The sequence below is a fragment of the Grampus griseus genome, assembly GCF_964374135.1.
Source record: "Grampus griseus genome assembly, chromosome: 1".
NCBI classification, from domain to species: Eukaryota; Metazoa; Chordata; class Mammalia; order Artiodactyla; family Delphinidae; genus Grampus; species Grampus griseus.
In genome coordinates this window covers 165,991,144-166,017,913 of record NC_139017.1, presented here as the reverse complement: position 1 = coordinate 166,017,913, position 26,770 = coordinate 165,991,144, and the positions used below count along the sequence as shown (strand labels likewise).

At 46.7% G+C, this 26,770-nt stretch overlaps 1 protein-coding gene across 2 annotated transcripts in view; it reads left to right on the top strand.

Annotated features, from left to right (window-relative positions):
• ZBTB40 (zinc finger and BTB domain containing 40) overlaps positions 1–26,089 on the top strand; it is an 80,722-nt gene extending 54,633 nt beyond the window's left edge. For both annotated transcript variants that reach the window (XM_082656189.1, XM_082656190.1), the window contains exons 6-18: positions 481–673; positions 2,415–2,551; positions 2,954–3,155; positions 3,515–3,648; positions 5,822–5,990; positions 6,277–6,744; positions 7,499–7,705; positions 13,502–13,666; positions 16,254–16,468; positions 17,693–17,855; positions 18,560–18,646; positions 19,870–20,096; positions 21,903–26,089. In XM_082656189.1, coding sequence (XP_082512315.1) covers positions 481–673; positions 2,415–2,551; positions 2,954–3,155; positions 3,515–3,648; positions 5,822–5,990; positions 6,277–6,744; positions 7,499–7,705; positions 13,502–13,666; positions 16,254–16,468; positions 17,693–17,855; positions 18,560–18,646; positions 19,870–20,096; positions 21,903–22,097 — 2,562 coding nt within the window. In that variant the 3' untranslated portion in view covers positions 22,098–26,089. The remainder of the gene's footprint in view (positions 1–480; positions 674–2,414; positions 2,552–2,953; positions 3,156–3,514; positions 3,649–5,821; positions 5,991–6,276; positions 6,745–7,498; positions 7,706–13,501; positions 13,667–16,253; positions 16,469–17,692; positions 17,856–18,559; positions 18,647–19,869; positions 20,097–21,902) is intronic.
• The last annotated feature ends 681 nt before the right edge of the window (positions 26,090–26,770 follow it).

Here is a 26,770-nt window from a genome sequence, read left to right as displayed (position 1 = left end):
ACGTAAAAGGAAGTAAAGTAATAGAATTGCTCTGAACTTGCAGCCTCTGCCACTGTCATGTACTTGACTGAACAGAGATGAAAAACACTGTAACTGTATTTATTAATTGCCAGTCAGTTTTGCAATCTTAGTGTCTGAACAAACTCAATCTAAAGCTTAGATGTAAGCTGCTTGCTCTATCATATAGGCCTAGCGTAAGAATATTTTCACAAAATGCAAACTGTCAGAGGCAAAGAATATGCACAGACCCGCAATTGAGAAAGAAAGATTTTCATGGAGCTGTTTGTTTGGAGAATGTTTTGGATTTTTATTGAACCAGAATAAGGAAGAGACTATGACAAAACTAGCGCTAGAGACAAGCAGAAGAGGACCTGGAGTCGGGGCGGTTTGTAATGCTGTCTTGCTGGTCTTTCCAGTGGTGTGTCAAATGCACTTAGAATTTCCAGTAACTGGTGTCGGGTTGATTGCTTGCCACTGCAGGTGATTCTGAATTGCTGTGAGGGTGGAACACCCAAGGAGACAATAGAAAATTTGTTGCACAGAATGACTGAAGAGAAGACCCTGAGCGCTGAGAGTTTGGTAAAACTCCTTCAGGCTGTGAAGATGACATTCCCAAACTTGGGCCTTCTGCTGGAGAATTTGCAGAAATTAGCTGCTTTGCCGAGCACCACAGGTATTAGTTAATTATTGACTCTCTGGACTGGAACCACTCCTACAGAAAATTATAGCTTAAAACACCCTTTTGGCTCCTTGCTGGCGGGGGAGATAAGACAATGTTAAGAAAGGCCGTTGTGAAAGAGAAACTAGCTGTCACAAATCAGTGATTCTCGATATCTCTGGAGTTAGGATCGGAAATCTAAGAATTTCTTCTCCATTAAGCTCCCCCGTGATGTTCCCGTGGTTCAGGGTCTAGAAGTGTGGCTTTCCCGGGGCTGTCACGTGCCACCTGTGAACGCCTGTGGAGCAGATGGACTCACACGTGTGAGCAGCAGGAACTCAGGTCCTGACGTCCCCACTCCCACTGGAGTGCTGTTCGGTCCCAGCAGTGCCCAGAATTAACCACCCCTCGTGTCCAGCCAGTTTGCGACTATCCCTTTGAAAAACAACCCAACTCTAGCCAATCATCCCCTGTCCCAGAACGTTTGAGAATGAAATGGTTTTCAGAAGAAGGCTATTTGGGAAATGAGAGAACTTTCTAACTAGCTTGTAAGAATAATATATACTTATACAAACTTGAACAGTTTAAAAAATAAGAAAACTTCAAATCCCACCACGTGATAATTTCAGTATTAAACACATTGACATATTTTATCTATCACATTATTTTTACAATGTTGAGATACTCTACCATATTTTACCATTTCCCCCACTTATCAATATAACATAAACATTCTCCTCCACATTTCAGAACACTCCCTAGAATTCTATTTTTTTTAAGGCTATGTAGTTTCTATCATAAGTATACTTATGCTGTCTTACTCATGCCCATGTCTAGGGGCACATGTAGCATAATGGTAAAGACTATCAAGATTACTGGGATTTGCGTCCTGACTTCTTTGGTAGCTCTGTGACCCTGAGTAAGTGACTTAACCCTTCTGCACCTCATTGTCTCCCCTGTGAGATGGTGGTAAGAATGGTACCTTCCACCTTCATTTTTGTGGCTACTTTGAGATGATATATGTAAACATGGAGCACAGTGCTCAGCACATAATATAATACGCAATCAGTAAATATTAGTTGTTATCATCATCATCACAAGCTTCTCAGTGGCAAATATCTTTGTACACAGATTTTTTTTTTTTGCCTTCAGATCATTTCTTAAGGCTAGATTCCCAGAAGTGGAGTTACTGGGCCAGAGAGGAAAATAAATTTTTAAATATCTACAAAGCTAATGGGAATGCCTGATAGTTTTGATTTTTCTTTACTTTCAAATAAATATAACCTTTCTTAAAAGAGAGTAACTAACAGATTGGCTGAGAGGGCATATAAACAGAAGAACAATGGGTCAGCTTTGCTACCGCCGTCCTGACTCGTGCCTGCCTGTACTTTGGATCGCTGCATGGATCCTTTACCTCAGGCCTGGTAGATAACATCCCTTGAATCTCTACATCTGCACCTCTTACAAGTGCAGCCTTCTAATTGCCCCCTGGTTGAGCAATCACTAGCTTCTACCACTGGGCGCTAACTTTCAAAGTATTGGTGGTTTTGTGACCCTGCAACACTGAGTGATTAAGTGTAGACCAGAGGAGACGTGAGCATACATGTGTGAGGCCCCAAGCCACGAGCTGCACTTATGCTCCAGAAGAGACAGAGCTGCTGTGCTAATCTGTTCTTCTGTCCGCATTTGTAACTCCCCTCATGTCGTGTAGAAAAGGCGTTAAGGAGGTTTTGTTGTTGTGCTAATATCCTTACAGTCCAAGCAAGCCCTGATGATTATGGGATTGAACTATTGAGGCGGTATCACGAAAACCTCTCAGAGATTTTCACAGACAACCAGATGTTACAAAAAATGATCCCACATGTGAAGAGTTTAGCCCCTGGAGAAAGAGAGGTAAGAGAGAGGGAGGAAGGGTGGGCAAAATTGAGAAAGAAGGAAAAAAGATTAACATATATATATTTTTAATGTATTTCTATTTTATATAAACATACACACATGCAGCCGTGTTGAGAAATGCTAAGGGGTCAGCAGAGAAGGAGATAGTAGGTGATTCAATTGCTAAGAGTGACAAGTAGGATAGTTGTAATTTCTGCAGTGATAAGGAAAAGCATTCAAAAGGAGGAATGAAGAACCTTCTCGTGTATAAACATCTCTCAGGTTGAAAGAAGTGAAGGATGTTGAAAAACTCCTCCCCAGAAATACGTTCACTACGACCCAGTGCTCAGACTTGCAGCTCTGCAGCTGGGCCAGTGGCTAGAAAGTCCCTTATGTGTATGTTTGTGCCGCATCTTGAAGGTCATGGAGAAGCTTGTGAAACGTGACTCTGGTTCAGGTGGTTTCAGTGCTCTGATGTCAGCAGTTCTAGAAGAGCAGACTCTCTCTGCAGCAGCCATTTGGCGACTGCTGCTTGTGGCTCAGGAGACAAAGGCCTGCCCATTGAACCTGCTCACGGAGGAAATACGAAGGGAGCCTGGCGCAGACGCTTACTTCCGGGCAGGTAGGTTGCCTGGCCTCTGTGCTGGCTTTGCCCCCACCAGAGATTATTGTCAGTCTTTGCAGGAAACAGCTCTCTTACGGTAGTCTTCCACATCCTGACCAGTAGAAGTAAGGACTGGCAATTTTGTTCAAGGACATGGGAGTCTGTAAACCTTTCAAAGTAAAATGTGCAGCAATTCTTCTAAGCTTATATTAATTATACTCTGATTACAGTGATGTTTGCCATCTTCTTCACTCCCAACTCCAGGTGGGAGATAGATGAAGTATATTCTCATTATGATGAACTGAGTTGAGAAAAGATGAAAGGGAAAAATGGTGCTCATAGTTTTACTAATGAGTTTTCAATCCCTCTTTGTTCAGTGATGACCCCAGAAAGTGCTGCCTTCGAAACCATCCTGAGGCATCACAGGTTGATCCTAGAGGCCATCCAGCAAAGGGCTGAACTCAAGTGCTCGGCCTCAGAGGAAGAGCGCCTGGCAGAGACTGTGAAAGAGGTGTGGTGGGGATAACAACACAGTGTTTGGGGGAGTTTTACAGCATTGATGCCCGGGACTGTCTTCACTCCTAAGGGAGGAACCAGCTCCTTGGAGCACCTGCTGTGGGCAGGCCCAGGCTAAGCAACACTTGTCATGCTTTTGCTCTTATAATCCTCCCAACTCTGGGTGACAGGTGATGCCACCCACATTTTACAGATAAGGGAGCTCGTGCTCTGAGAGGTCAGTGATGTTTATAGGATGTACCAGCTAGTCATAGAAGCAGCCAGGACTGGAACTCAGGTTCAAGTGACTCAAACCCAGATTTATTCCATTTGTTTAAACCTAGGAAAACTCAAAGGGAACCATGATACTGGTCTCTCACATGTTGTAAGAAGCAACTTTTTTCAGAGGAAGAAAAGTAAAATTGGTCTTATTACATGCTCTATTCTGGCTTCTAGAAAGAGCCAAAATAAACATAGAAAGAACAAAGCTTTTGCCCATATGGGATAACAAATAGTGCCAACTCATTTTCTGTAAGGCTTCTCACGGTGTGGCCAGCATCCCAGAAAAACCAGGTGGGGATTGCAGGGGGAATTCACGGATGTTCATCCCAGGATCATGTGCATCTTGAGTGGGAAAGAATTATAAAGGAGCATAAAATTAAATTACAAATTCACCTGTCGTGCTTTTTGATCCGAGTAGGCATGGAAGGTGTGTAGAAAGGCTGTCCTAACTCTGTCTACACAGGTGACAGCCCCACCTTGGTCTGACTCTCAGATGGGCAGAAGATGGCACACATTTCTGTGGGGCTTCAGAGGAGAGATTCATCTGCTAGACTCTCTCCAGCATGCCTCGCACTTCAGAGATGGGGCTTCTGCCGTTGATCAGTTTTAGCCTCACTAATTAGTCTCAAGCCTGCCTCCAGGGACATCAGGTTTATTTAGATAGACTTGAAAAGGGCAGAAATAAAATATCTTCCAAAATGAAAATTCCATTTGGCCATCTGTGGATGGTTTAGCTTTATTTTCTCAGTGTACTGACTCTTTTCTGCTGATATCTGTAACATTCTGAGAGGATGGCTTTGAAATAATTTGGCTTCTTTAAAGCCCCTATTTGAACCTTCTTTAAAAACCTGAGTTTCGGGCTTCCCTGGTGGCACAGTGGTTAAGAATCTGCCTGCTAATGCAGGGGACATGGGTTCGAGCCCTGGTCTGGGAGAATCCCACATGCCACGAAGCAACTAGGCCCGTGAGCCACAACTACTGAGCCTGCGCGTCTGGAGCCTGTGCTCCAACAGAGGCCGCGATAGTGAGAGGCCTGCGCACCGCGTTGAAGAGTGGCGCCTGCTTGCCACAGCTAGAGAAAGCCCTTGCACAGAAACGAAGACCCAACACAGCAAAAATTAATTAATAAACTAAAAAAAAAAAAAAAAAGAAAGAAAAATCTGTTTAAAAAAAAAAAAACCTGAGTTTCGGGCTTCCCTGGTGGCGCAGTGGTTGAGAGTCTGCCTGCCGATGCAGGGGACACGGGTTCGTGCCCCAGTCCAGGAAGATCCCACATGCCGCAGAGCGGCTGGGCCCGTGAGCCATGGCCACTGAGCCTGTGCGTCCAGAGCCTGTGCTCCGCAAGGGGAGAGGCCACAGCAGTGAGAGGCCCGCGTACCGCAAAAAAAAAAAAAAAAAAAAAAAAAAACCTGAGTTTCTTTATGAAAGAAAATGATGTTTAAAAGGGTACACCTAAGTATCTAAAAACGTGAAGCCACTGATCGTGCAGAATTACTTCCCAACATTGAAACAGTTATATATTACGAAAAATTATCTTGATCATCAAGACAGAAATGCCAACAACCAAGTCCTATAGCTTTCCAAGCATATAATACTAAGCTCTAGAAAAGTTCTTTGGGAGACTCCTGGTTTCTGAGAAGATACTTCTCACAGAAAATCCTCAATGCTTTCTTGCTTGCACCTTTATATTTGCACATTTGTCTTCATATGTGCCTCCTTGTTAAAATTTTGTTAATTTCCCTATTCTTGGAGAAAGAGGGCTCTCCACTATATTTATGGCACGAAATGTATACTTGTTACAGATGGAGCAATGCCTCCCTGAAATTAGCTTTGTTTTCTACGTTGAAAACCATGGAGAAAATCTGCTGATATTAACCGCAAACCTTTGTCTCATGGTATTCATTTAGATTCTGAGCATTTCCTCCGAGACAGCCAGCCCTGAAGCTTCCCTGAGAGCATTGCTGAGCAGAGCCATGGAAAAAACCACCTCGGCCATTGAAATATGTCAGCTCCTGTGCAGCATCCACAGATCTTCCCCAGGCCTGCAGCCTGTCATGCAGGAGTTGGCGTATGCTGGTAAGAAACAGGGTGGGTGGGGTCCTGTTAGGCCCCCAGGTTGTTTCCTTATCGGAGAGAAGAGGCAGCAGTTCATTTAGGAGTTCACCCATCGCTGCTTTATTTTATATGCTCTCAAATACTTAGAAAAGTCATAGACATAGATGTAAAATGATGCTATCTATGTTTATCAGAGAGTAAAGATGACAGTCCCAAGTAGTCTCCATTCTCCCCTAAGAAGGAAAGTTAGAAAGCAAAGTAGAAACATAGGAAATTCCCAGAGCCATCAGATCTCTCTCCTGTGCAGGTTTCCTTACTGAGGAAAAGGGAGAGAAGGAAAGGTGGATGGTGAGTCATAAATTTCACCTTGAAGCCAAGGACAAAGCAGATGAAAAGGCGGCTGAGCCAGCTGAAGAAAACTGCCAGCCTGGGAAACAGAACGGTCAAGGAGAGACTGGTTCCTTGCCAGAACAACAAGAGAAAGATACTTCTGCCTCCCCAGACTCTGCCAAGAAGAGCTTCGTCTGTAAGGCCTGCGACAAGAGCTTCCATTTCTACTGCCGCCTCAAGGTGCACATGAAGCGCTGTCGGGTGGCCAAGAGCAAACAGGTGCAGTGTAAGGAGTGTAACGAGACCAAGGACTCTAAGAAAGAGCTGGAGAAACATCAGCTGGAGGCCCATGGTACAGGTGGAGAGCCTGACGTCCCCAAGAAGAAGAAGAAGAGGCTTCCAGTGACGTGTGACCTCTGTGGAAGAGAATTTGCTCACGCCTCAGGTACATTCAAGAAGGCGAAGTAATAGAGGATGATAATTCAGATATTGTAGTTTGGGTTCCAGGCCTTTCCTCCAGTATGCGATAAGGGCTGTGGAAAGGCTTAGAAAATAGAGCAGAGGCAGGGTAATGTTTTGAGAAGAGCATGAGCTTTGGAATCAGCTGCCTGAGCCTTAATTTCCCCCTGTTAAATAGGCACCCTGATACCACCTACTTTTTTGAATTGCTATGAAGATTTAAGATAATATAGCTGAACACCTAGTACAGTGCCTTCAATAGAGTTAGTACTCAGTAAATTGTGGCTATGATTATTCATAATAATAATACCTATTAATAATAATAGTCAGCTATTTCACACCTGACTCTTAGGTTTCTATGTATCACTTGTTTCTTGATAGTAAACGAGTCCTAGAAACCAGGGGATGTAGAATTTGAATTGTTTTCCCTTGCCCCAAACCTAATGAAACAGAAAAGTGAGTTTTGTTTCACTCTTTCTGGGTGACTGGGTCCTATTTAAGAGAGAGAGAGGAGATAGACAAGATAAACCCAGAACACTTGATGCCTGACCCAGCCAGGAACGGACCAAGGCTGCTTGGAGCACTGGGTGGTGGGCTGATGAGCAGCATGGCCTGGCATCCTGTGGCTCACACTGTGCTTCCTCTCGAGGCCTGGCCTGAGACAGTGCTCGGGTGTATCCTCCTGCTGCATTCATAACATTGATCACTAGCATCTCTGGCCCCTGGTATGGCTTCCCTAGGCATGCAATACCACAAACTGACGGAGCATTTTGACGAGAAGCCGTTCTCCTGTGAGGAGTGTGGGGCAAAGTTTGCGGCCAATTCTACCCTGAAGAACCACCTTCGCCTTCACACTGGGGACCGTCCATTCATGTGCAAGCACTGCCTCATGACCTTCACCCAGGCCTCTGCCCTGGCCTACCACACCAAGAAGAAGCACTCAGAAGGTAAGGCTTGGAGAATTTCTTCACTTTTCCTACAAACTTTAACACTGTGAGCTGCCTAAAAACCCATTTGGGATTAGGCATGATATATATCTCAAAGAGATCAAAAACAGAAACAGACGTGGACTCTCTAGGTGCACAGTTGCTGGGAAATACATATGTGCAAAGACATGTAAAATGCTTTTGGTGAGCGTTTCTGAAGAGAAGCTGGTTAACATAATATTATGACTTTCTAGTTATAGAATTTACATAAAGCCAGGAATCCTTTGGGCTTTGAGGTGGAGTTCAAGCATAAGAAAACCCTTGGTTGAGCATCTGCTGTGGACTGGGCAATGGCAGACACTAAGTGACTTACCTGGAATACCTGGGATCACAGAGCTGACGGTCCAGCGTGTCTCTAGTATAGAGACAGTTACCGTGCAGGGTCAGGGTCATCCATCAGAGGTGTGATATGGAATAATACCATTACAGGGAGATACGGAAGAATGAAGTAGGGGTTTCTAGTCCAGTTGGAGTGGGGGGCGGTGTGTTGTCACGGAAGGCTTCTCGGAGGATTCTGTACATCATTTGGAGCATTTATGTGTGAGTACAAATGCCACCATCATCTCGCCTGGCGTGTTGTTGTAGCCTCCTAACTGGTCTCCTCTCACCCTTTCTCTGGACAGTGTTCTCAGTACACAGGCCCAAGTGATCCTTCTAAAGCTAAACCACGTTAGGTCACTTCTCTGCTCAAAACCCTGCAAAAGCTTTTCACCTCATTCAGTGTAAAATCTGAAGGGTAGCCTGCCAGGCCCCGCACGATCAAGTCCCCGATACCTGTCCAACCTTATCTCTTACTGCTCTCCCCTTCACTTGCCCTGTTCTACCCGTTGCAGCTTCCTTGCAAGGCCTCTGACCTGCAGGCCTCTGACCTCTGACCTCTGCTTGGAATGCTTTCCCTTCAGACACCTCGAGGCTTCACTTCCTCACCGCCTTCAAGTCTTTACACAAACCTCACGTTCTCCTTTAGGCCTTTCCTGACCACCCTGTGTAAAGTCTCAGTGCCCCAGCCCCAGTTCCCCTGCATTATTTTTCTCCCTCTCACTTATCATAGGATCTATCATCTACGTATTAACTTATTTTGTTTACAGTTAGTCTCCTCCTGTTAGAATACAAGCTCCATGAGGGTAAAGCTCTTAGTCTTTTTTTTTTCCTTCCCTCTGATGTATCTGTGGAACTTAGAATAGTACTTAGCAATAGGAGGTCCTCAATAAACATTTACTGAGTGAATGAATTTCTTGAGCATTATTCCAGGCACTAGGGATAGTGTAACTATACACAAGCCCGCGGAGCTAACATTCCAGTGGGTAAAACAGACCATATATATATATGTGTAATATAAATTCAGATAGTAGTCACTGCAATGAGGAAAAATAAAGCAGAATAAGCAGCAGGGGTGGGGATTGGGAACTATTTATTAATATTTGTATCATCAGAGAGAGCAGAGGAGATTTGAGTAGAAACCTGAACACAATGAGAGACAGAACCAATGGAAGATCTAGGAGAAGAACATCACGAGTGCAGAGCACCCCCTCTGCAAGTGGGAACGAATGAGACTTACCTGTTTGAGGGACTGAAGAAAAGTAGAAGGGGCTAAAGCACAGTAAGTGAGGGAAAAGTGTTGAGAGATAAGGTCAGAGAGGTCACCAAAGGGCAGAACTTGGGACTTCCCTGATGGCGCAGTGGTTAAGAATCCGCCTGCCAATGCAGGGGACACGGCTTCGAGCCCTGGTCCAGGAAGATCCCACACGCTGCGGGGCAACTAAGCCCGTGCGCCACAACTACTGAGCTTGCGCTCTAGAGCCCGCAAGTCACAACTACTGAGCCCACATGCCACAACTACTGAAGCCCACGTGCCTAGAGCCCATGCTCTGCAGCAAGAGAAGTCATCTGCAACAAGAGACGCCACCGCAATGAGAAGCCCGTGCACCACAATGAAGAGTAGCCCCCGCTCGCCGCAACTAGAGGAAGCCCGCGCTCAGCAACAAAGACCCAAAAATAAATAAAAATAAATAAATTTATTTTAAAAAAAAAAGAAACCAAAAGGCCAGATCTTATAGGATCTTCTAAGCCAAGGTAAGGACTTTGGTTTTTATGTGAGGTGTGTTCGTTTCTATTGCTGCTGTAAAAAATTACCAGGAGCAGTGGCTTAAAACATTGCAAATGTATTGTCTCATCACTTTGGAGGTTAAAAATCCAGAATGGATCTTACGAAGCTGTGTTGGAGGAGTTGTAAAAAAATGTTCAAGTTTGGGGATATGTTGTTGAAAGTGGAAGTGACAGGACTGATAATGGATTAGATGTGGGGTATGAGGGAAAGAGAGGAATTAAGGGTGGCTTTGGGGGTGTTGACATGAGCAGCCAGGTAAATGATGCTGCCATTTACTGAAACGGGGGAAACTGGAGTGTGTGTGTATTTATAGGTGGGTGGGTTGCGGGGGTGGTGGCGGTGGACTCAGGAACTCTGTTTTGGCGTGGTGGTAAATTTGAGCTACTCGGACCTCCAGCTGGACAACTAGGCTGATAGGCAGTGGATATAAGTCTGAAGTTCTAGGGACAGCTGGGAGATAGAGAAGTAAATGTGGGAGCTAGAGAGAATGTGGGAGCTAGCAATGTACAGGTAGAATGTAAGGCTCTGAGATAAGATCATCTAGAAAGTGGAGACAGAGAAGAAGGCCAAAGGCTGAGTCCTGGGCTTCTCAATAATTTCAACTCTTGATTCAAGAAACCCTATTTTTCTTTTTTTTTTTTACCCTGCTGTACTGCTACTTTATTTTTTACATCTTAGAGTATAATTGCTTTACAATATTGTGTTAGTTTCTGCTGTATAACAACGCGAATCAGCTCTACGTATACATATATCCCCATATCCCCTCCCTCTTGCGTCTCCCTCCCTCCCACCCTCCCTTTCCCACCCCTCTAGGTAGTCAGAGAGCACTGAGCTGATCTCCCTATGCTATGTGGCTGCTTCCCACTAGCTAGCTATTTTACATCTGGTAGTGTATATATGTCCATTGCCACTCTCTCACTTCGTCCCAGCTTCCCCTCCCAGCCCCCTGGTGTCCTCAAGTCCATTCTCTACGTCTGTGTCTTTATTCCTGTCCTGCCCCTAGGTTCATCAGAACCAATTTTTTTTTAGATTCCATATATATGTGTTACCATATGGTATTTGTTTTCTCCTTCTGACTTACTTCACTCTGTTTGACAGACTCTAGGTCCATCCACCTCACTACAAATAACTCAGTTTTGTTTCTTTTTATGGCTCAGTAATATTCCATTGTATATATGTGCCACATCTTCTTTATCCATTCATCTGTTGATGGACACTTAGGTTGCTTCCATGTCCTGGCTATTGTAAATAGTGCTGCAATGAACACTGTGGGACATGACTCTTTTTGAACTATGGTTTTCTCAGGGTATATGTCCAATAGTGGGATTGCTGGGGCATATGGTAGTTCTGTTTTTAGTTTTTGAAGGAACCTCCATACTGTTCTCCATAGTGGCTGTATCAATTTACATTCCCACCAACAGTGCAAGAGGGTTTCCTTTTCTCCACAACCTCTCCAGCATTTTTTGTTTGTAGATGTTTTGATGATGGCCATTCTGACTGGTGTGAGGTGATACCTCGTTGCAGTTTTGATTTGCATTTCTCTAATGATTAGTGATATTGAGCATCCTTGCATGTGTTCGTTGGCAATCTGTATATCTTCTTTGGAGAAATGTCTATTTAGGTATTCTGCCAGTTTTTGGAGTGGGTTGTTTGTTTTTTTTGATACTGAGCTGCATGAGCTGCTTGTGTATTTGGGAGATTAATCCTTTGTCAGTTGCTTCGTTTGCAAATATTTTCTCCCATTCTGAGGGTTGTCTTTTCGTCTTGTTTGTGGTTTCCTTTGCTGTGCAAAAGCTTTTAAGTTTCATTAGGTCCCATTTGTTTATTTTTGTTTTTATTTCCATTACGCTAGAAGGTGGGTCAAAAAGGATCTTGCTGTGATTTATGTCATAGAGTGTTCGGCCTATGTTTTCCTCTAAGAGTTTTATAGTGTCTGGCCTTACATTTAGGTCTTTAAACCATTTTGAGTTTATTTTTGTATATGGTGTTAGGGGGTGTTCTAATTTCATTCTTTAACATGTTGCTGTATAGTTTTCCCAGCACCACTTACTGAAGAGGCTGTCTTTTCTCCTTTGTATATTCTTGCCTCCTTTATCAAAGATAAGGTGACCATATGTGCGTGGGTTTATCTCTGGGCTTTCTGTCCTGTTCCATTGATCTATATTTCTGTTTCTGTGCCAGTACCATACTGTCTTGATCACTGTAGCTTTGTAGTATAGTCTGAAGTCAGGGAGCCTGATTCCTCCAGCTCCGTTTTTCTTTCTCAGGGTTGCTTCGGCTATTCGGGGTCTTTTGTGTTTCCATACAAATTGTAAAATTTTTTGTTCTAGTTCTGTGAAAACTGCCATTGGTAGTTTGATAGGGATTGCACTGAATCTGTAGATTGCTTTGGGTAGTATAGTCAATTTCACAATGTTGATTCTTCTATCCAAGAACATGGTACATCTCTCCATCTGTTTGTATCATCTTTGATTTCTTTCATCAGTGTCTTATAGTTTTCTGAATACAGATCTTTTGTCTCCTTAGGTAGGTCTATTCCTAGGTATTTTATTCTCTTTGTTGCAATGGTAAATGGGAGTGTTTCCTTAATTTCTCTTTCAGATTTTTCGTTGTTAGTGTATAGGAATACAAGAGAATTCTGTGCGTTAATTTTGTATCCTTTACCAAGTTCATTGATTAGCTCTAGTAGTTTTCTGGTAGCATCTTCAGGATTCTCTATGTATTGTATCATGTCATCTGCAAACAGTGACAGTTTTACTTCTTTTCCAATTTGGATTCCTTATTTCTTTTTCTTCTCTGATTGCCATGGCTAAAACTTTCAAAACTATGTTGAATAATAGTGGTGAGAGTGGGCACCCTTGTCTTGTTCTGATCTTAGAGGAAATGGTAAGAAACCCTTTTTTTCTTAACAAAATCTTATTCCAAAGTGTAACAATATAAAAAATGAAAATGAGGTGGATTGCCCTAGTTGAAGTCACCCCTAGGATCTGGGCTGTCTGGACCCTCACCTTATTGATTTTCCCATTTCTCTATTAGCCCATAAGGGAGACTGAAGGTACATTTGGTCTAGCATTTTTTTTACAAATGCTGATTTTCCAGACTTGCTCTTTACCGGTATTTTCTAATGCTCTCTGGCAGTCTGGTCATTGTATTTTCATTAGTGCATGAGAAAATAGAGGAGCCAAGAGAATCTTTATAGCAAGTCGCTGGCAGAAAGCTGTCATTCTTTTCTGAGTCCATGTCTGTCATTTTTATGTGCAGTTGCATTTCTGCCCTGTATGTTTTTTAAGGGATCCAGGCTCACGTCTTTCTGGGCTCAAGGATATATCTGTTTCCTGGGAATGGAATGAGCTCTTACATACTTGTAGTGGCCAGATTAACAGATGGCTAGTCTTGTGTGATGAGAACTCTGTCCTTATCCCTCAGGGTAGGGAGACACTGATACCCTCCCTGTGTGATCAACTGTGTTTGTGAGGTACCATCTGATAGGATGGCTCAGACCTCTCACCCAGTGTATTACAAATTGCCTCGTGTTTTACTGTCATCTCCCAGATTATGTTTCCCTGCTGTGTGCCTTAGAATGTGATTTTGTTTTTATGAATGCCCTAAATGCTTAGTGCTGCCTCTAATAAACTCACGTATATTTCCAGGAAAAATGTATGCGTGCCAGTACTGTGACGCTGTGTTTGCCCAGTCCATTGAGCTGTCCCGCCACGTGAGGACCCACACCGGGGACAAGCCATACGTCTGCAGAGATTGTGGCAAGGGCTTCCGGCAAGCCAATGGCCTCTCCATCCACCTGCACACCTTTCACAGTATGTACTGAGATTGTGGATATTAGGCACTCAGCACCAGGCCTGGCGCTGGGAAGGCACGCAGCAGTCATAACAGAAGTCATCACTCCACCAGAGCTGGGCCCCGTTCAGTGCCTTCCCCTCTCCTATTCTGCTGCAAAAGCCAGAGTCCCTCATTCCTATTTCAAGAAGAATCCCATTTTAACGTGTCATTGTGTGATTCTCTGTCCAGGCTGTTTCCTTGTCTTCCGTTTTAGCCCACCTGGCTCTTTTTGGCTGACAGAGGCCCATTATGTTTGAAGGAAAGGGTCTCTATAACAGACAGGCTCGCAGAGCACCAGAATATTTCCATTTGTCCGCTGAGCTTCGTTTTCCTACTCCCACTCTCATCTTATGGTCATAACGTGCCTTTCCCCATAGGAGCAGCCTGGACACTTTCTGAGTTAATGTGTACCACTGTGAGTGGTCCCTAGTCATGTTCCCTTAAAAGCCTTCTGCCCAGCATTCTCTTCCAAATGCCTTGTATTTACCCAGTTAGTAGGGTCTGCCCCCATCTTTGTCCCCTTCTACTAGAACTGATACAGACAAAAACACACTTCCATTCAACACACACAGGGGAGGAAGAGGAGATTTTGTGATTCCTTATCACATCATCAGGAAATCGCCAAGGAGGCATCCGCTGGTCACGTCACATCATCTTCAGCTGCTCTTGTTGTAGCAGTCATGTGATCAGCACAGCCCAGCAGGGTGGTTAAGAGCTTGGGCTCTGAAATCACACGGGCCTGGGCTTGAATCTTGACTACTCTGCCATTTACTTCTTTTAGGCCTTAGACAAATTTCTTTACCTTTTTAAGCCTCTTATGCCCCTTCTGTAAGGTAGAGAAAATAGTAACACTACCACATTGGGCTGTTGTGAGAATAAAAGAGATATCACACGTAAAGCATGAAGCTCCATGCCTGCCACATAGAGAATGCTCAGTAAATGCTAGAGAGTATTGGTGACAAGAGCAGCCTTCTCCAGGGCCACCTGTCACCATAAGAGCCTGCCTTTTTTTTCATGCCATGCACCTTGCATACCCTTCTTCCCTTTTCCCCTCCCTACCTTTGTTTCTCACACACCAGTTCCTAACTGTTGGCAAATACAGTATCTCACAAACATGTGCTTTCTGTCAACACATTCAAGTCTGTTGTCAGCCAGCCAACAAGGCACTTCGCCAGAGCTTGTATGTGCCCAGCATGTGGCTGGGCACTGGGCAATACAGGAAAACATAAAGTGCTGCCCCCCACTCCCCCCAAGGAGTTTACAAGGTTGTCCAGCAAATCCAGTTGCAGTAGACTTCCAGGTGAGTGGGATTTGGCTTGGATCCAGTGCCACAACTTTGAAGTCCTCTCAATCTCTTTAAATGACGTTCCGCTTTAGTCTCCTTTTCCCAGTAGCATCACATGAAGTCAGGAAAGGGGAAGACGTTATCAATTTTCAGAATAGAGAAGACCCGAAAAACTTTGCCATGACTTGGAGCGGATCACCCAAAGCAGGCCCAGCATCCAGGCCCCTCTCTCATTGACTGTTCCTTGCCTGTTTCATAGGATCACATCATTGCTTACGGAGAATTCCTTCCGAGTATCTTAAAAGATAGTGTGAAACTGAGATCCCAAGAGCTCACGTCCACAGGGATACTAGTTAATGATGCCGAGTGCTGCTGCGTGTCAGAATCCCTGAATTAGCCTGGATCAGCACACACATAAGATTGGCTGATGGGCTGGGCCTTTCTGTGGGCAAAGGATTTTATTATTCAAATGTTTTACTTTCTGTTACCTTCAGAAAAAGACTGAACTTTCCTGCCACAGGGATGGCAAATGTATTCTTCATCAGTGCTAGTTCTTACTTTTGAGGTCCCACTGAGGAGTTGCCTTGTCCAATTCAGCATGCAGCTCAGAGCATGACCTTGGGAGTGAAAGCTGGGATTGTTACCCAGCTCAGCAATATCATACTTGTGCCATTGGGCACTCTCTAAACCTTGATTTTCCTAATCTATAAAATAGGACTGGTAGTAGAACCTACACATAGGGTTATTGGAAGTTTTAAGTGATTTAATATATGTAGGCACTTAAAACACGCATGTCATATAGCACTTAATAAACATTACTTATGAAAATGTTTTTGTTGTTGAATCTAAAGTGGGGATCAAGGAAGCATTCATCCTCTGCATTGTACTACTGACAAAAAAGGAAATAGTGATGCTTTGGGGAGTATGTGGGAAATCTCTACAGAGAATTAGAAAACCTCACAACACCCACTGCAGGCAGGGGAAGAGCAAAGGTGATACTCCCTGGAAAGTAGTAAGATGGAATTTAACTTGTAAGATGTAAGATGAGGAATTGAGGTAAACTCATGCTCAGAGGTGGTTAATCCAGAAGCCTCAGAGGAACCCCACCTCCCAGGATGAAAGCAGGAGGTAGTTAGGTGTTGGATGCAGTGATTTCTGGTCCTTCGAGTCTGTCACCCTGCATGACCTCTAAACAGTCTGGCTTCTGGAGCTGCACACAGAAAACCACTTGTCACTGATTGTTGCCTGTGGTGTCTCCCTCCCTCCCCTCATGGAACCAGACATAGAAGATCCATATGACTGCAAGAAGTGCAGGATGAGCTTCCCCACTCTGCAGGATCACCGAAAGCACATCCACGAGGTGCACTCCAAGGAGTACCACCCCTGCCCCACGTGTGGGAAGATCTTCAGCGCCCCTTCGATGCTGGAGCGGCACATGGTGACCCACGTCGGAGGGAAGCCCTTCAGCTGTGGGATCTGCAACAAGGCCTACCAGGTGAGCTCAGCTTCTGCGGGCACCTTTCCCGGGCCCTCATCCGCTCTCCCTTTGGTCTCCCTTGGCCCCCGTGTTTGTGGCTTGCAGAACACCTCTTGTCTCCAGGATATGACCATTTGGCCGGTTCTCATGAAGAATGCAGCTGATAGGTTATTCAGATCCTCTGTGGTGACCTGGTCAGAGTGGGGTCAGTGGGGGAGCTTTAATTGGAGGCAAGAGTTCCTGCACTTCTTCTCTTAGATTTCAGCCTCGTCCTGAACTGAATCCTGCATTTTCCCTGGATATTTACATTCTTTAGAACCTGTTGATCCCACGTGTTGAGGGATGTGAGAATGACACTGGTGTGTGTAACACTATCTGGAATTATCTTGTTTAGCACAATTATTGGTGTTTTTTGGAGGATTTTTTAACTCCTGGGGAAGAGCTCTGCTTTTTTACCTTAGAATTTGCTATGTAATTGAAGGGAAACCCCATACAGATCTGAAAAGAAACCACTTCTTTGAGAAACTCTAAGACCACAGAGAAAAGAATGGCCCTCGCTGGCATCTATAGCATTTGGGTACAGAGAGAGAAACCCAGCAGCTAATTTCAGCTCAACAGAAATTGAGAGCTAACTTTGTTCCAAGCCTTGTGCTGTGACGTTAGGGTTACAGAGCTGGGTAAAACCTGGGCTTGGTCTCTAGGAAACCATGGAATTGTACGGAGAGTGTCGCAGCGCTGCTCTGGAACCCGGGAAGAAGGGGGCACTGGCTTACGGAGTAGGGGTAGCACCTGCCCCTCTCCAGCAGGTTTCCCTGCTGCGCCCTGGGCCTCTGACAGGCAGCAAGACAGCTCGGTGGTGAAGCACAGATTCTCCATTCAGAAGGCCAGGGTGTGAATCCTGGTCCTCCTGTTTACTGATCATGTGACCTTGGGCAAGTCACTTCACCCCTCTGTGCCTCAGCTTCCACGTCACTGGAAAGAGCCTAACACCTCCCTCCTAAGCTTGTGAGGAATGGGTTTCTGAAGGCCCCGGCCCTGCCCTGTGGTGACCTCAGTGGATACACAGGTGCCTTGTTCCCATGAGCACCAGCGTCCCCTCGCATGTCAGCATTCACTGTGGTGGGTAAGAGTGTGACTCCAGGTCCATAAGCTTCCCTGGGAGCGCTTTTCTCTCCTGAGGCTTTGTGAACTCTCCAGCTTGCTGGAACATCCAAGACCTAACATTTGCCACATTCCTTTTAGCAATTGTCTGGTTTGTGGTACCACAATCGGACCCACCACCCTGACGTGTTTGCTGCTCAGAACCATCGATCTTCCAAGTTCTCGTCACTCCAGTGCAGCTCCTGTGACAAAACCTTTCCCAACACCATTGAACACAAGAAGCACATCAAAGCAGAGCACGCAGGTGAATTGGGGTGCCCTGGACTGGGAGTGGGGGCTGAGGAGTGGAAGGGGCTTGGTGACGTAGCATCCTGGGTTCTAGCCCTAAATCCCGACTTCTAGTGCTAGAGTGTGGTGTGCTGCAGTGACACCCTCTTCCTCCCCAGCACACCGGCAGGTGCCACGTCAGTCCATCAGTAACACTAGCTTGAGTAGCAGTAGTTCTTGCAACTGGAGACCTAGAGCAGTGTGACTCTTGCCAGCCTCGGTGGTGATTGGTCATGGCACGTGGGAAGGGTGACACACAGGCCAGGGTGGGAGTCCTAACTCTAGCTGTGTGACCTTGGCAAGTGACATCTCTCTCTGAACCTGTTTCCTTTTCTTCAGAAAGTCAATTATTCATACCTGTGTTACAGATAAATTGGGGGATAATCACAACAACTCGCAGTTATGAAGTGTCTCCTGAGTGCACGGCACTGTGCTCAGCACCCACGTGTGTTTTCTCCTTTAATTCTCACAACAACCCTCTTTGCATCCGGGCACTTGGATCCGGATCTGGTGCTCTTTACCACAGATTGCACTAATGTAGCATAGGCATCAGGTTCCTGGCACTTCGTAGATGCTCGCTAAGTGTGAGCCGTCACCCCGCCCCCAGCCCTGTTACTCCCCAGGCTCAGAGAATCTTCCTTTTGTTCTCTCCCACCACTTCTTTCCTCGTGTGCTTCTCAGATATGAAGTTCCATGAATGTGGCCAGTGTAAGGAGCTCTTCCCCACGCCAGCTTTGCTGCAGGTTCACATCAAGTGCCAGCATTCAGGTCAGTGCCCCTTCCAAGATGCTCCTGAGCTGCACTGCCCAGGGATGGGTCTCGTCTCCACCACCCACAGCTGCGCGACCCAGGCTAAGTAGCAGCTAACTTGTGCCTCAGTTTCTTCATCTACAAAACAGGGACGGTTGCAGTACCTACGTCATAGGGGAACCGTGAGAGTTGAATATGTTAATACACAGAAAACACTTAAGGCCTGGCACCAGTAAGCATCTCGTAAGCGTTACCCATGATTATCATTGTTCCTGCTATACCTTATCAAATCTAAAATGCCAGTTCTATAAGAGGCACCATTTTTAATGAACCATTAAGAAAGGAAAACTGCTGCCAGTTAAACCATGCTTTCTTGTCACTTAGAGTTTGCAGGTTATCCTAAGTGCTGCTTTGGACTTAATTTGATGTAGATTGTATGCACTCTTGTATGCATACATAAAAAAAGGAAACGTAAGAAATAAGTTGATCAACGTAAGAATTCAGCTTCCCAGAGTAGCTCTCAGTTCACATTGTTGGCGTGAGTGTTATTCCACGTGGTGTTGCCCTCCACTGTCAAGAGCATTGGTGATGGAGAGCACGGTAAGGTGGTTTTGGTCTCTCGAGCATTAGCAAAACTAGTCTTCTGATTCCTGCTTTGGGAATGTAGCTGAACATCCAACCCTTACCTCCTCCCTCTAAACCGTTTGTTTCCTGTGAGTTTAAAACATGCACCGCTCCTGTCTTAGGGCTTTTCTTTCAGACTGTGGACATGCATTCTGCAAGTCTTGATGCTGCCCCTTTAGATGTCCGTGCAAGTGCACTTGTTGACAATTACACCCACCTCCATGGCCTGTAACAGTAGTAAGATGCCATTGATCCCATTTCAGAGACGTTAAAAGGTGCTTCTTAGAATTGACGAAATAAACATTGTCAGCATCATTACAGTTGAATGAATAATGGACCTTGGCAGAGGCAGATTTCGCCTGAATCTGATGCTAATGAAGCTGTGCCTTGGAGCCTTGCACTTGGTGGGACCCTTCCAAAGATCTGCCCCAATCCTGTATGTGTAATTCTGTATCAGTCTTCCTAGAGAGGGCTCCCCAAATTGTACACGCTCCAGGCCCCACAGGAGCTGAAGAGCTGCCTCTGGACCTGCCTGTGCTCCTCGCCCCCGCTTGTACCTTCCTCTCCCCTCCCTCCTCTCATTTCCCTCAGTCACTCCCTCTGTCCCCTTCCTCCAGGGTCACAGCCGTTCCGGTGTCTGTACTGTGCAGCCACTTTCCGCTTTCCCGGGGCGCTGCAGCACCACGTCACCACTGAGCACTTCAAGCAGTCGGAGAGCACCTTCCCCTGTGAGCTCTGCGGGGAGCTCTTCACCTCCCAGGCCCAGCTGGACTGTCACTTGGAGTCTGAACACCCAAAGGTGACGGGCACTGAAAGCCAAGTGGCCGCCTCACAGATGGTGCAGGTGATTCTGGGGCCATCAGATATGAGGGTGCTGACACGGGGTCCCTGAGGCTTCTCTGGAGGCAGTCCCATCACGACACCTAGCCTTTCTCCCCGGGGCTCTCAAAGGGCCCCGTGAGTGATGCATTCATGACCAAGAGGATCTTGCAGAAGAGTCTCTCTGGACCTCTTACCAAACAGAACAGAAAATTCTAGCCTCCTGGTGACCACATGTGAAATGGCCCCTGAGTAGAGGGAAGCTGGAACAAGAATTTTCAAAAGCAGAATGACATTGGCCTCTCCTCCCAATTCACACACTCCCTCACCTTCTGCAGAACACCATGGGATGTAGTGAGAGTTGCAGGAAACCTTGGAGGAGCGTAGATGAGCTCTTTGTTGAGACCACCTTCAGCTGAAATGCGTTGGTAACTCCTCTGGGCTGGGCACAGGGCACATTTGAACGTCTGGGCTTCTCACCTTTACCTGGGTGTAAAGCCCCCCCTCTTCTGATATTTCAAGGGTACGCTTGCTCCAGCCCCTCTCTGTGTCTCTAGTTCTATTACTGCCTTCCCGTCTTCTCCAGAGAGGGTGGGCAGGAAGGGAAAAGAAACTCCATTCTGTTGATTGACAGTAATTTGTGAATGGATGGGAGAGGAACTGTGAGCTGGCTGGGCCGCCCCCCGTCCTGTCCCTTAGAGCAGCCCCTTATAGCCGTGTTCTTACAGGCCTCTGTGGGGAGCAGAGGGCAAGTCAGGCGGCCAGGCCTCTGGGTGCCAATCCTGCTGCCATTTCAACGAGAACAGCGCTGCTATTATCTTTTTTATATATTAGGATTCTGGGTAAGATGTCCTTTGGGGCGAAAAAAATATTCCATTGCTAAAAGAAAAAGAAAAACAGTTTGAAAACTGCTGTCCTGGATGATTTTTTATTGAACATCACAATTGGTCTCTTCACTCCTACAGCAGAGACATGGCTGAGCTTGGCATCTCCATTTCTGCCCACTCAGGTCTAGTGGAAAGCACTTTCTGCTCTCGGCAGCTCTCAAGATCCAGGGTTGCTGTGCCCTCTGCGGGCGCTCTGTATTGAAAACATCCAGCTGTTCCGAGCTCCATGGCTCAGAAACATCAACTCGGAGGTTCAGGCAAGAACTGGGTGTACTTGACCAGACTAGTTCTCCCTGAGATGGGAAAGTCATCTTTAACAGATGCTGCAGATTTGGAAGGGGTGTGTGTGGCCTGTGGAGGAGAGAAGCCAGTGCCCTCCAGCCTGGTGAGCTGCGTGAGGGAGCTGACAGAAGCCACATTTTGTCTACCCGTTCTTCTTCCTGTAGCCATTAGCTCTGTAGCCACGTAGCCTCCAAGTAAGGCTCTTAGCCTGATCAAGGTCCAGACATGCCACCTTTGGCAACCCGAGGCTTCTGGTAAACCACTCCCATTTCCATGGTTCAAGCATGACACGAACCACTTTGATTCAGTAGCATTCCTTTCACACGGCACTTACTTCTGCAGTGTAATCCTCAAGACAGGAAAACCCAGTGTGAGAAACTGAGCCCGCGTTCACTGGTGTGTAATCAGAGTCCAGGCACCCTGAGGTGGCGTACGGAGCTAAATTATAGCAGTTTGGCACAGAGTTACTTAACTTGTTAGCCTGCCTTCTCTTTTGCATCACTGGTGTGTTAGACTTGCCTCTTCCCATTAAGCACATGTAACTGCTGTCCTCTGGTGAAAACATAAATATCATCATTACAGCGTGAGATGAAAACCATGTAAGTTCTGGGGAGCCAACTGTGGACACTGCCCAGAGCAGCCTCACCGTCTTTCCCTTTCAGGTGATCCAAACCCCAGAGCCGGTGGCCCAGACGGAGCAGGTGATCACTTTGGAGGAGACCCAGCTTGCTGGTTCACAGGTGTTTGTGACGTTGCCAGATTCGCAGACATCCCAGACCAGCTCTGAGCTTGTGGCAGTGACCGTGGAGGACTTGCTAGACGGTACCGTGACCCTAATCTGTGGGGAGGCCAAGTGAGTGGCTGCTCATCGTGGAGGGTCCTACGTTTGCAATAGAGAGAATGCTCCACACTTGCCTTTTGCCCTTCCTCCCTCGATGTCCTGAGTATTGAGCATCTTAGCTTAGCACCAACCTAAGTGGTCTCACTTGGGAAACGGACAGAAGCATCATGGTTCTCATAAAACCAAGTCTGAGTCATCAACACCAACGCGACCGCCCTCCGTAGCAGGCAGGCCTGTTCCTCACAGGCCTGCTGCTGTGGCCTCTCTGACACTGTCCATCCCCAAGTGGAGTATAGCTTCTGAAATAGAGCCTGAAAGAGCAGTGGGATAGGAGCTGGTGACCAGAGTAACCAGAGCGGTGTGATGTGCTGGCAGCCCTCAGCATGCAGAGCAGCAGTTCAGTGCAGGACAGTGGCCCACAGAGTGGGGTTGCAGGTGCTGCCAGTGCCTTCTGGCCATTTAAACATGAGAGAAAATAGGGGGCTTCCCTGGTGGCGCAGTGGTTGAGAGTCCGCCTGCCGATGCAGGGGACACGGGTTCGTGCCCCGGTCCGGGAAGATCCCACATGCCGCGGAGCGGCTGGGCCCGTGAGCCATGGCCGCTGAGCCTGTGCATCCGGAGCCTGTGCCCCGCAACGGGAGAGGCCACAACAGTGAGAGGCCCACATACCGAAAAAAAAAAAAAAAAAAAAAGAGAAAGAAAAGCACCATCAGACCATCTGGGGATTCCCAGCCTTGAGCACACTCAGCACCTTCCTCACGTCTGTCATCCTTCCAGCCTCCTCTCATGGTGGCAGTAGGACAGGTAGCAGCATGCTGACACAGGAAGGCTTCATTTCCATGCTGAGTCCCACCTTGTCAGTATAGTCAGCCATTCCCAAAACAAAGCCTTTGGAGTGTTTCTTCTGGGAGTGTTCAGTGTGAGGCCATCTAGCTGCAAACCGTCTCTGCCTTACCAGGAAACTCTTCATGGTATTCTGCACCTGAGGCTGGTTCCCATAGCTTTTCTGTGGTGTCCTCAATCCCCTTTCCCTAATCAAAGCCTAAAGCTTCTACCCAACCTGGAGGCCTCGTCCCCTCCCTGAGGAGCACGTGATACATGTAACGTAGCAGTGAACCAGCGCCAGGTGGAGTAGCACCCGTGGTGGCCCCTGAGTCTTCCTCCTGCCAGGGTCTTCCCTGCCTGTGAGTAGCCTGTTGTCTGAGCTCTTTCCAGCTGCCACTGTGACTGCAGGTCAGTGATCCTTTGGAGTCTGAATTTTACAAAGCTTTTTCATCTTCAATTCCTAAAATATAATCTGATAATTAATGGTTTATGGAATCCATTATGAAGTGCAATTAGATGGAAGGAATGACTAGCATTTATCTTCCTTTCCCTGATGGCAGAAGGTTGAAGTCTGCTAGGGCAGTGTTTACACACCCAGCACGGCTCCCTGCCACCTTGTGTGGTTGACCCCCTGCGGAAGGTACTGCCCAGTTAGATCACTCACCCTCAAAATACAGGCTGGCAGAAGACAAGGCCACCCCTTCTTTCTAAGCACATTTCACATCACCAGGTACCAGCAGGGGAGGGGTCGATCTGGGTCATGGTCGCTACTTCTGTCGCCATCACACGTTGCCGGAAGGGCAGAAGGTGGGACCTTAACACTGCCAGTGTGTCTGCTGGCATCCATCCTGCTCTGTGCAGGCAGCTGGGCCAGCTCACCCCGCCTCCAGTTGTGTGCTCATTTTATGTGCAAATCACTTGAGCTTGTCGGCTCGGGGATCGTCCCATTCTGAAGTAAATGAAGTTTTCAGAGGCCAATAACTGACCAGAAGATGGTGCTCAAACCTTTAAGACTTTGCCTCCCTGTGAGGCCCTCACTGCTTCTACCAAGGCCGTCTCTGTCTTCTTAAGGGTTTTCAGTTCTGTGAGCTGTCGGACCGGGATTGCTCTTGATCAGCAAGTGATGAGATGGCACCGAATCTCCCCTTAGCACCAGATAAAACCCATTGAAAGAGTGGAGCAGCCCTGCTTACAGGGCACGGAGGCCAAGCCCGGCAGATAAGAGTGCATGGGTGGGTGGGAATCGCAGCGTTATCAAAACTTCTTCCAGCCAAAAAAAACAAAATAAATTTAAAAATTAATTGCTGAGGACCTGTAGGGGAAAGTGATTTTTCTTTTTAAAAAGTCTTCTGAATAAAGAAAGCTATAAGCTTTAAACCCAACTTCCAGATCCTTTCAAGTACTGAGGCACCCTTTCTCAGGTTGCTGGTGGAGACCCAGATCGTGGCAGGACACTCGTTTTCTTCAGAATCACCAGACTCACAACTCACTTTGCCAAGAGCAGACAGAGCAGTGGGATATGCTGCCGGCTGCACCCTCACCCTGTGGCACAGCCAGCAGGAGCACGAGGCCTGTGCTGGTTCTGGTCAACATGAGCGAAAGGTCCGCCCCGAATTTCGTCTCTGCTCCGAGTGGGCCTCGGCAAGCTGCTGCGCCAACAGCGCTTTCACAGCGCTGCTGCCTAGAGACGCCCAAGCCTGGACTTTATCGTAGGAAGACTTTTTCTAGCCCCACTTGGCCACTTTATTCTTTTCTCCCACTTCTGCCCAAGAGACCTTCTGCATTGCTGCCACGGAGGACATGTTACCGGGGTCCCCTTGTCCACATCACTTGCTCTCATGTGGCAGTGGTGGTCTCTGCCTTATTGCCGTGGTGCTGCCCTTGTGGCCTCAGGGCTGAACCCTGGGGGCACTGGCAGTGGTGTAGAGGAGTCTGTGGACTGCTTGGAACGCATATTTATTCAGTAAGACCCCAACTCTTCTCTGCCTCCAGAGCTTATGAAACACCTGGTGAGGAGAAAAGGGCAGACAGATTCCAAGCTGGAGTCTGATTCCGTGGGGACCACTTACGGAACGGCATTTGCCCATCCCTGGTGAGTGAGACAGACAGCAGATAGATGGCTCAAGAGCGAGGATCGCTCTGGGAAGATGGGACTGTGCAGTGTGTGAGCAGAGCCTGAGGGGCAGCAAAGGGGCAGAGACTTGTTTATTTTATAAAGCCTGAGTCCAGCAAGTGCCGCAGTCTACTGTGTGAATGCCAGGTTCCCTGGTCATTCATGTCCTCTGAGGAAGCTGTCTGACTCTCCCCTCCCACCAGCCATGGAGTGTATTTCAGCTTCATCCCCCAGGGAAGAGCCCTGAGAGTCGCGGACTGAGGGTGAAATAGATCCAGTCAAACAGGGGTAAATGGGGAGACAAAGGCCCTGTTCTCTGCTCATGGTGTAAATCGAGGAGAAAGATGAGATGGGCCCAAAGAGTTTCTCTACCCCAGGTGATGTTGCGGTCACCATAGGCTGATTACTTATTAATAATATGGGGCGGGGGATTTAACTCTCATGTGCCTGAGATCTAAGAACTGACTAAGGGTTGGAGGAGCTGCAAGCCTTACCTAGCATGGTTCTAGGGAACAAGCAATATTTCTATTAAATTGGGACTAGGAAGTTGGACAGTGGTGGAGAAAATCCTGGGATGCTTTAACCAGTCCTCCCAAAGGAAGACTTCAGCAGCCCCTGCCCTGCTCCACTTGGCCTAGTGCATTGCAGGGATACTTGGGAAGTAGGGAGAAAGTGGGAGTGAAAGAAAAATTAGGGGTTGAAGGGAGTATTTTGTCGCCATGGAAAACCTTGGGGCTGGTAGGACCTGGGCCAGAAGCACAGCCAGAACTCAGAAACTTGCTATATCTGTGACTTGGCCTGTAAGGAAGGGAGAAGTTGCTGTGCTTCGGGGATTACATTGTTGGGAAAAAAAAGAAAAAAAATTATCCCATCAACTAATTTAGATTGCTTCCAAATCATGGAAATGTTGCATCATTTCCCTTACAAAGGCCAGTCACACCTGCTACCACCCACGGTCAGGACAGGGTGCACATGTCAGGCCAGGTCAGCCAGCACACTATGGCTGTTTAAATTGGATTACAAACCATTGTTCGTGTTCAACTTGCACTACTCTATGTAAATAAAATATGTACTTTGAAAAAAATCATGCTGCATGAGTTTCAAATGGACTGTGATGCTATAAACCTGTTTTCTCTTTGGTTCTGGGCAGCTGTCAGATGGGACCAGGCTTGATAGGCCTGGTTTCCTAGGGGCTATTGTGTACCTGCGGGCCTTGTTAGCATGGCCTGGGAAGGACAAAAAACTCTCCTGTCGTGTGGAGCCTCATTTTTCTAAACCCTCGTTCCCAGGGAGCAAGTGTGGTGCAGGGTTTCAGAGACAGGCTTTGGTGTCCAACCTGGGTACATCCCAGCTATGCCACTTTATGACTGTGTGACCTTGGTGAGATACTTATCCTCTCTGAGCTCCCTCCTTCCAGCTCCCGTTCACAAATGGAGGAAATTATTGTATTTACCCCACAGAATTGTAGTACTAATCAAAAGCCTAGATTTAACGTTTGGTGTTTGAAATTTGGTGTTGAAAATTTTAGTTGTAATTAATAAAGTCCTTCACATACAGGTCAGCCATTCCCTACACTTTCTAGCACTGGGAAGATTGTTCATTCCTGCACCTTTACGTGTCTTGTTCCTTCCTATACCTTTACGTGTCTCTCATCTTCCTCTCTCTGTCTGCATCCTTAGGGATCTTTATAACAGCACTTTTCGTTTATCTCTTGAATCTCAACTGCCCCCAAAGCACAAAGTGCTCAGCAG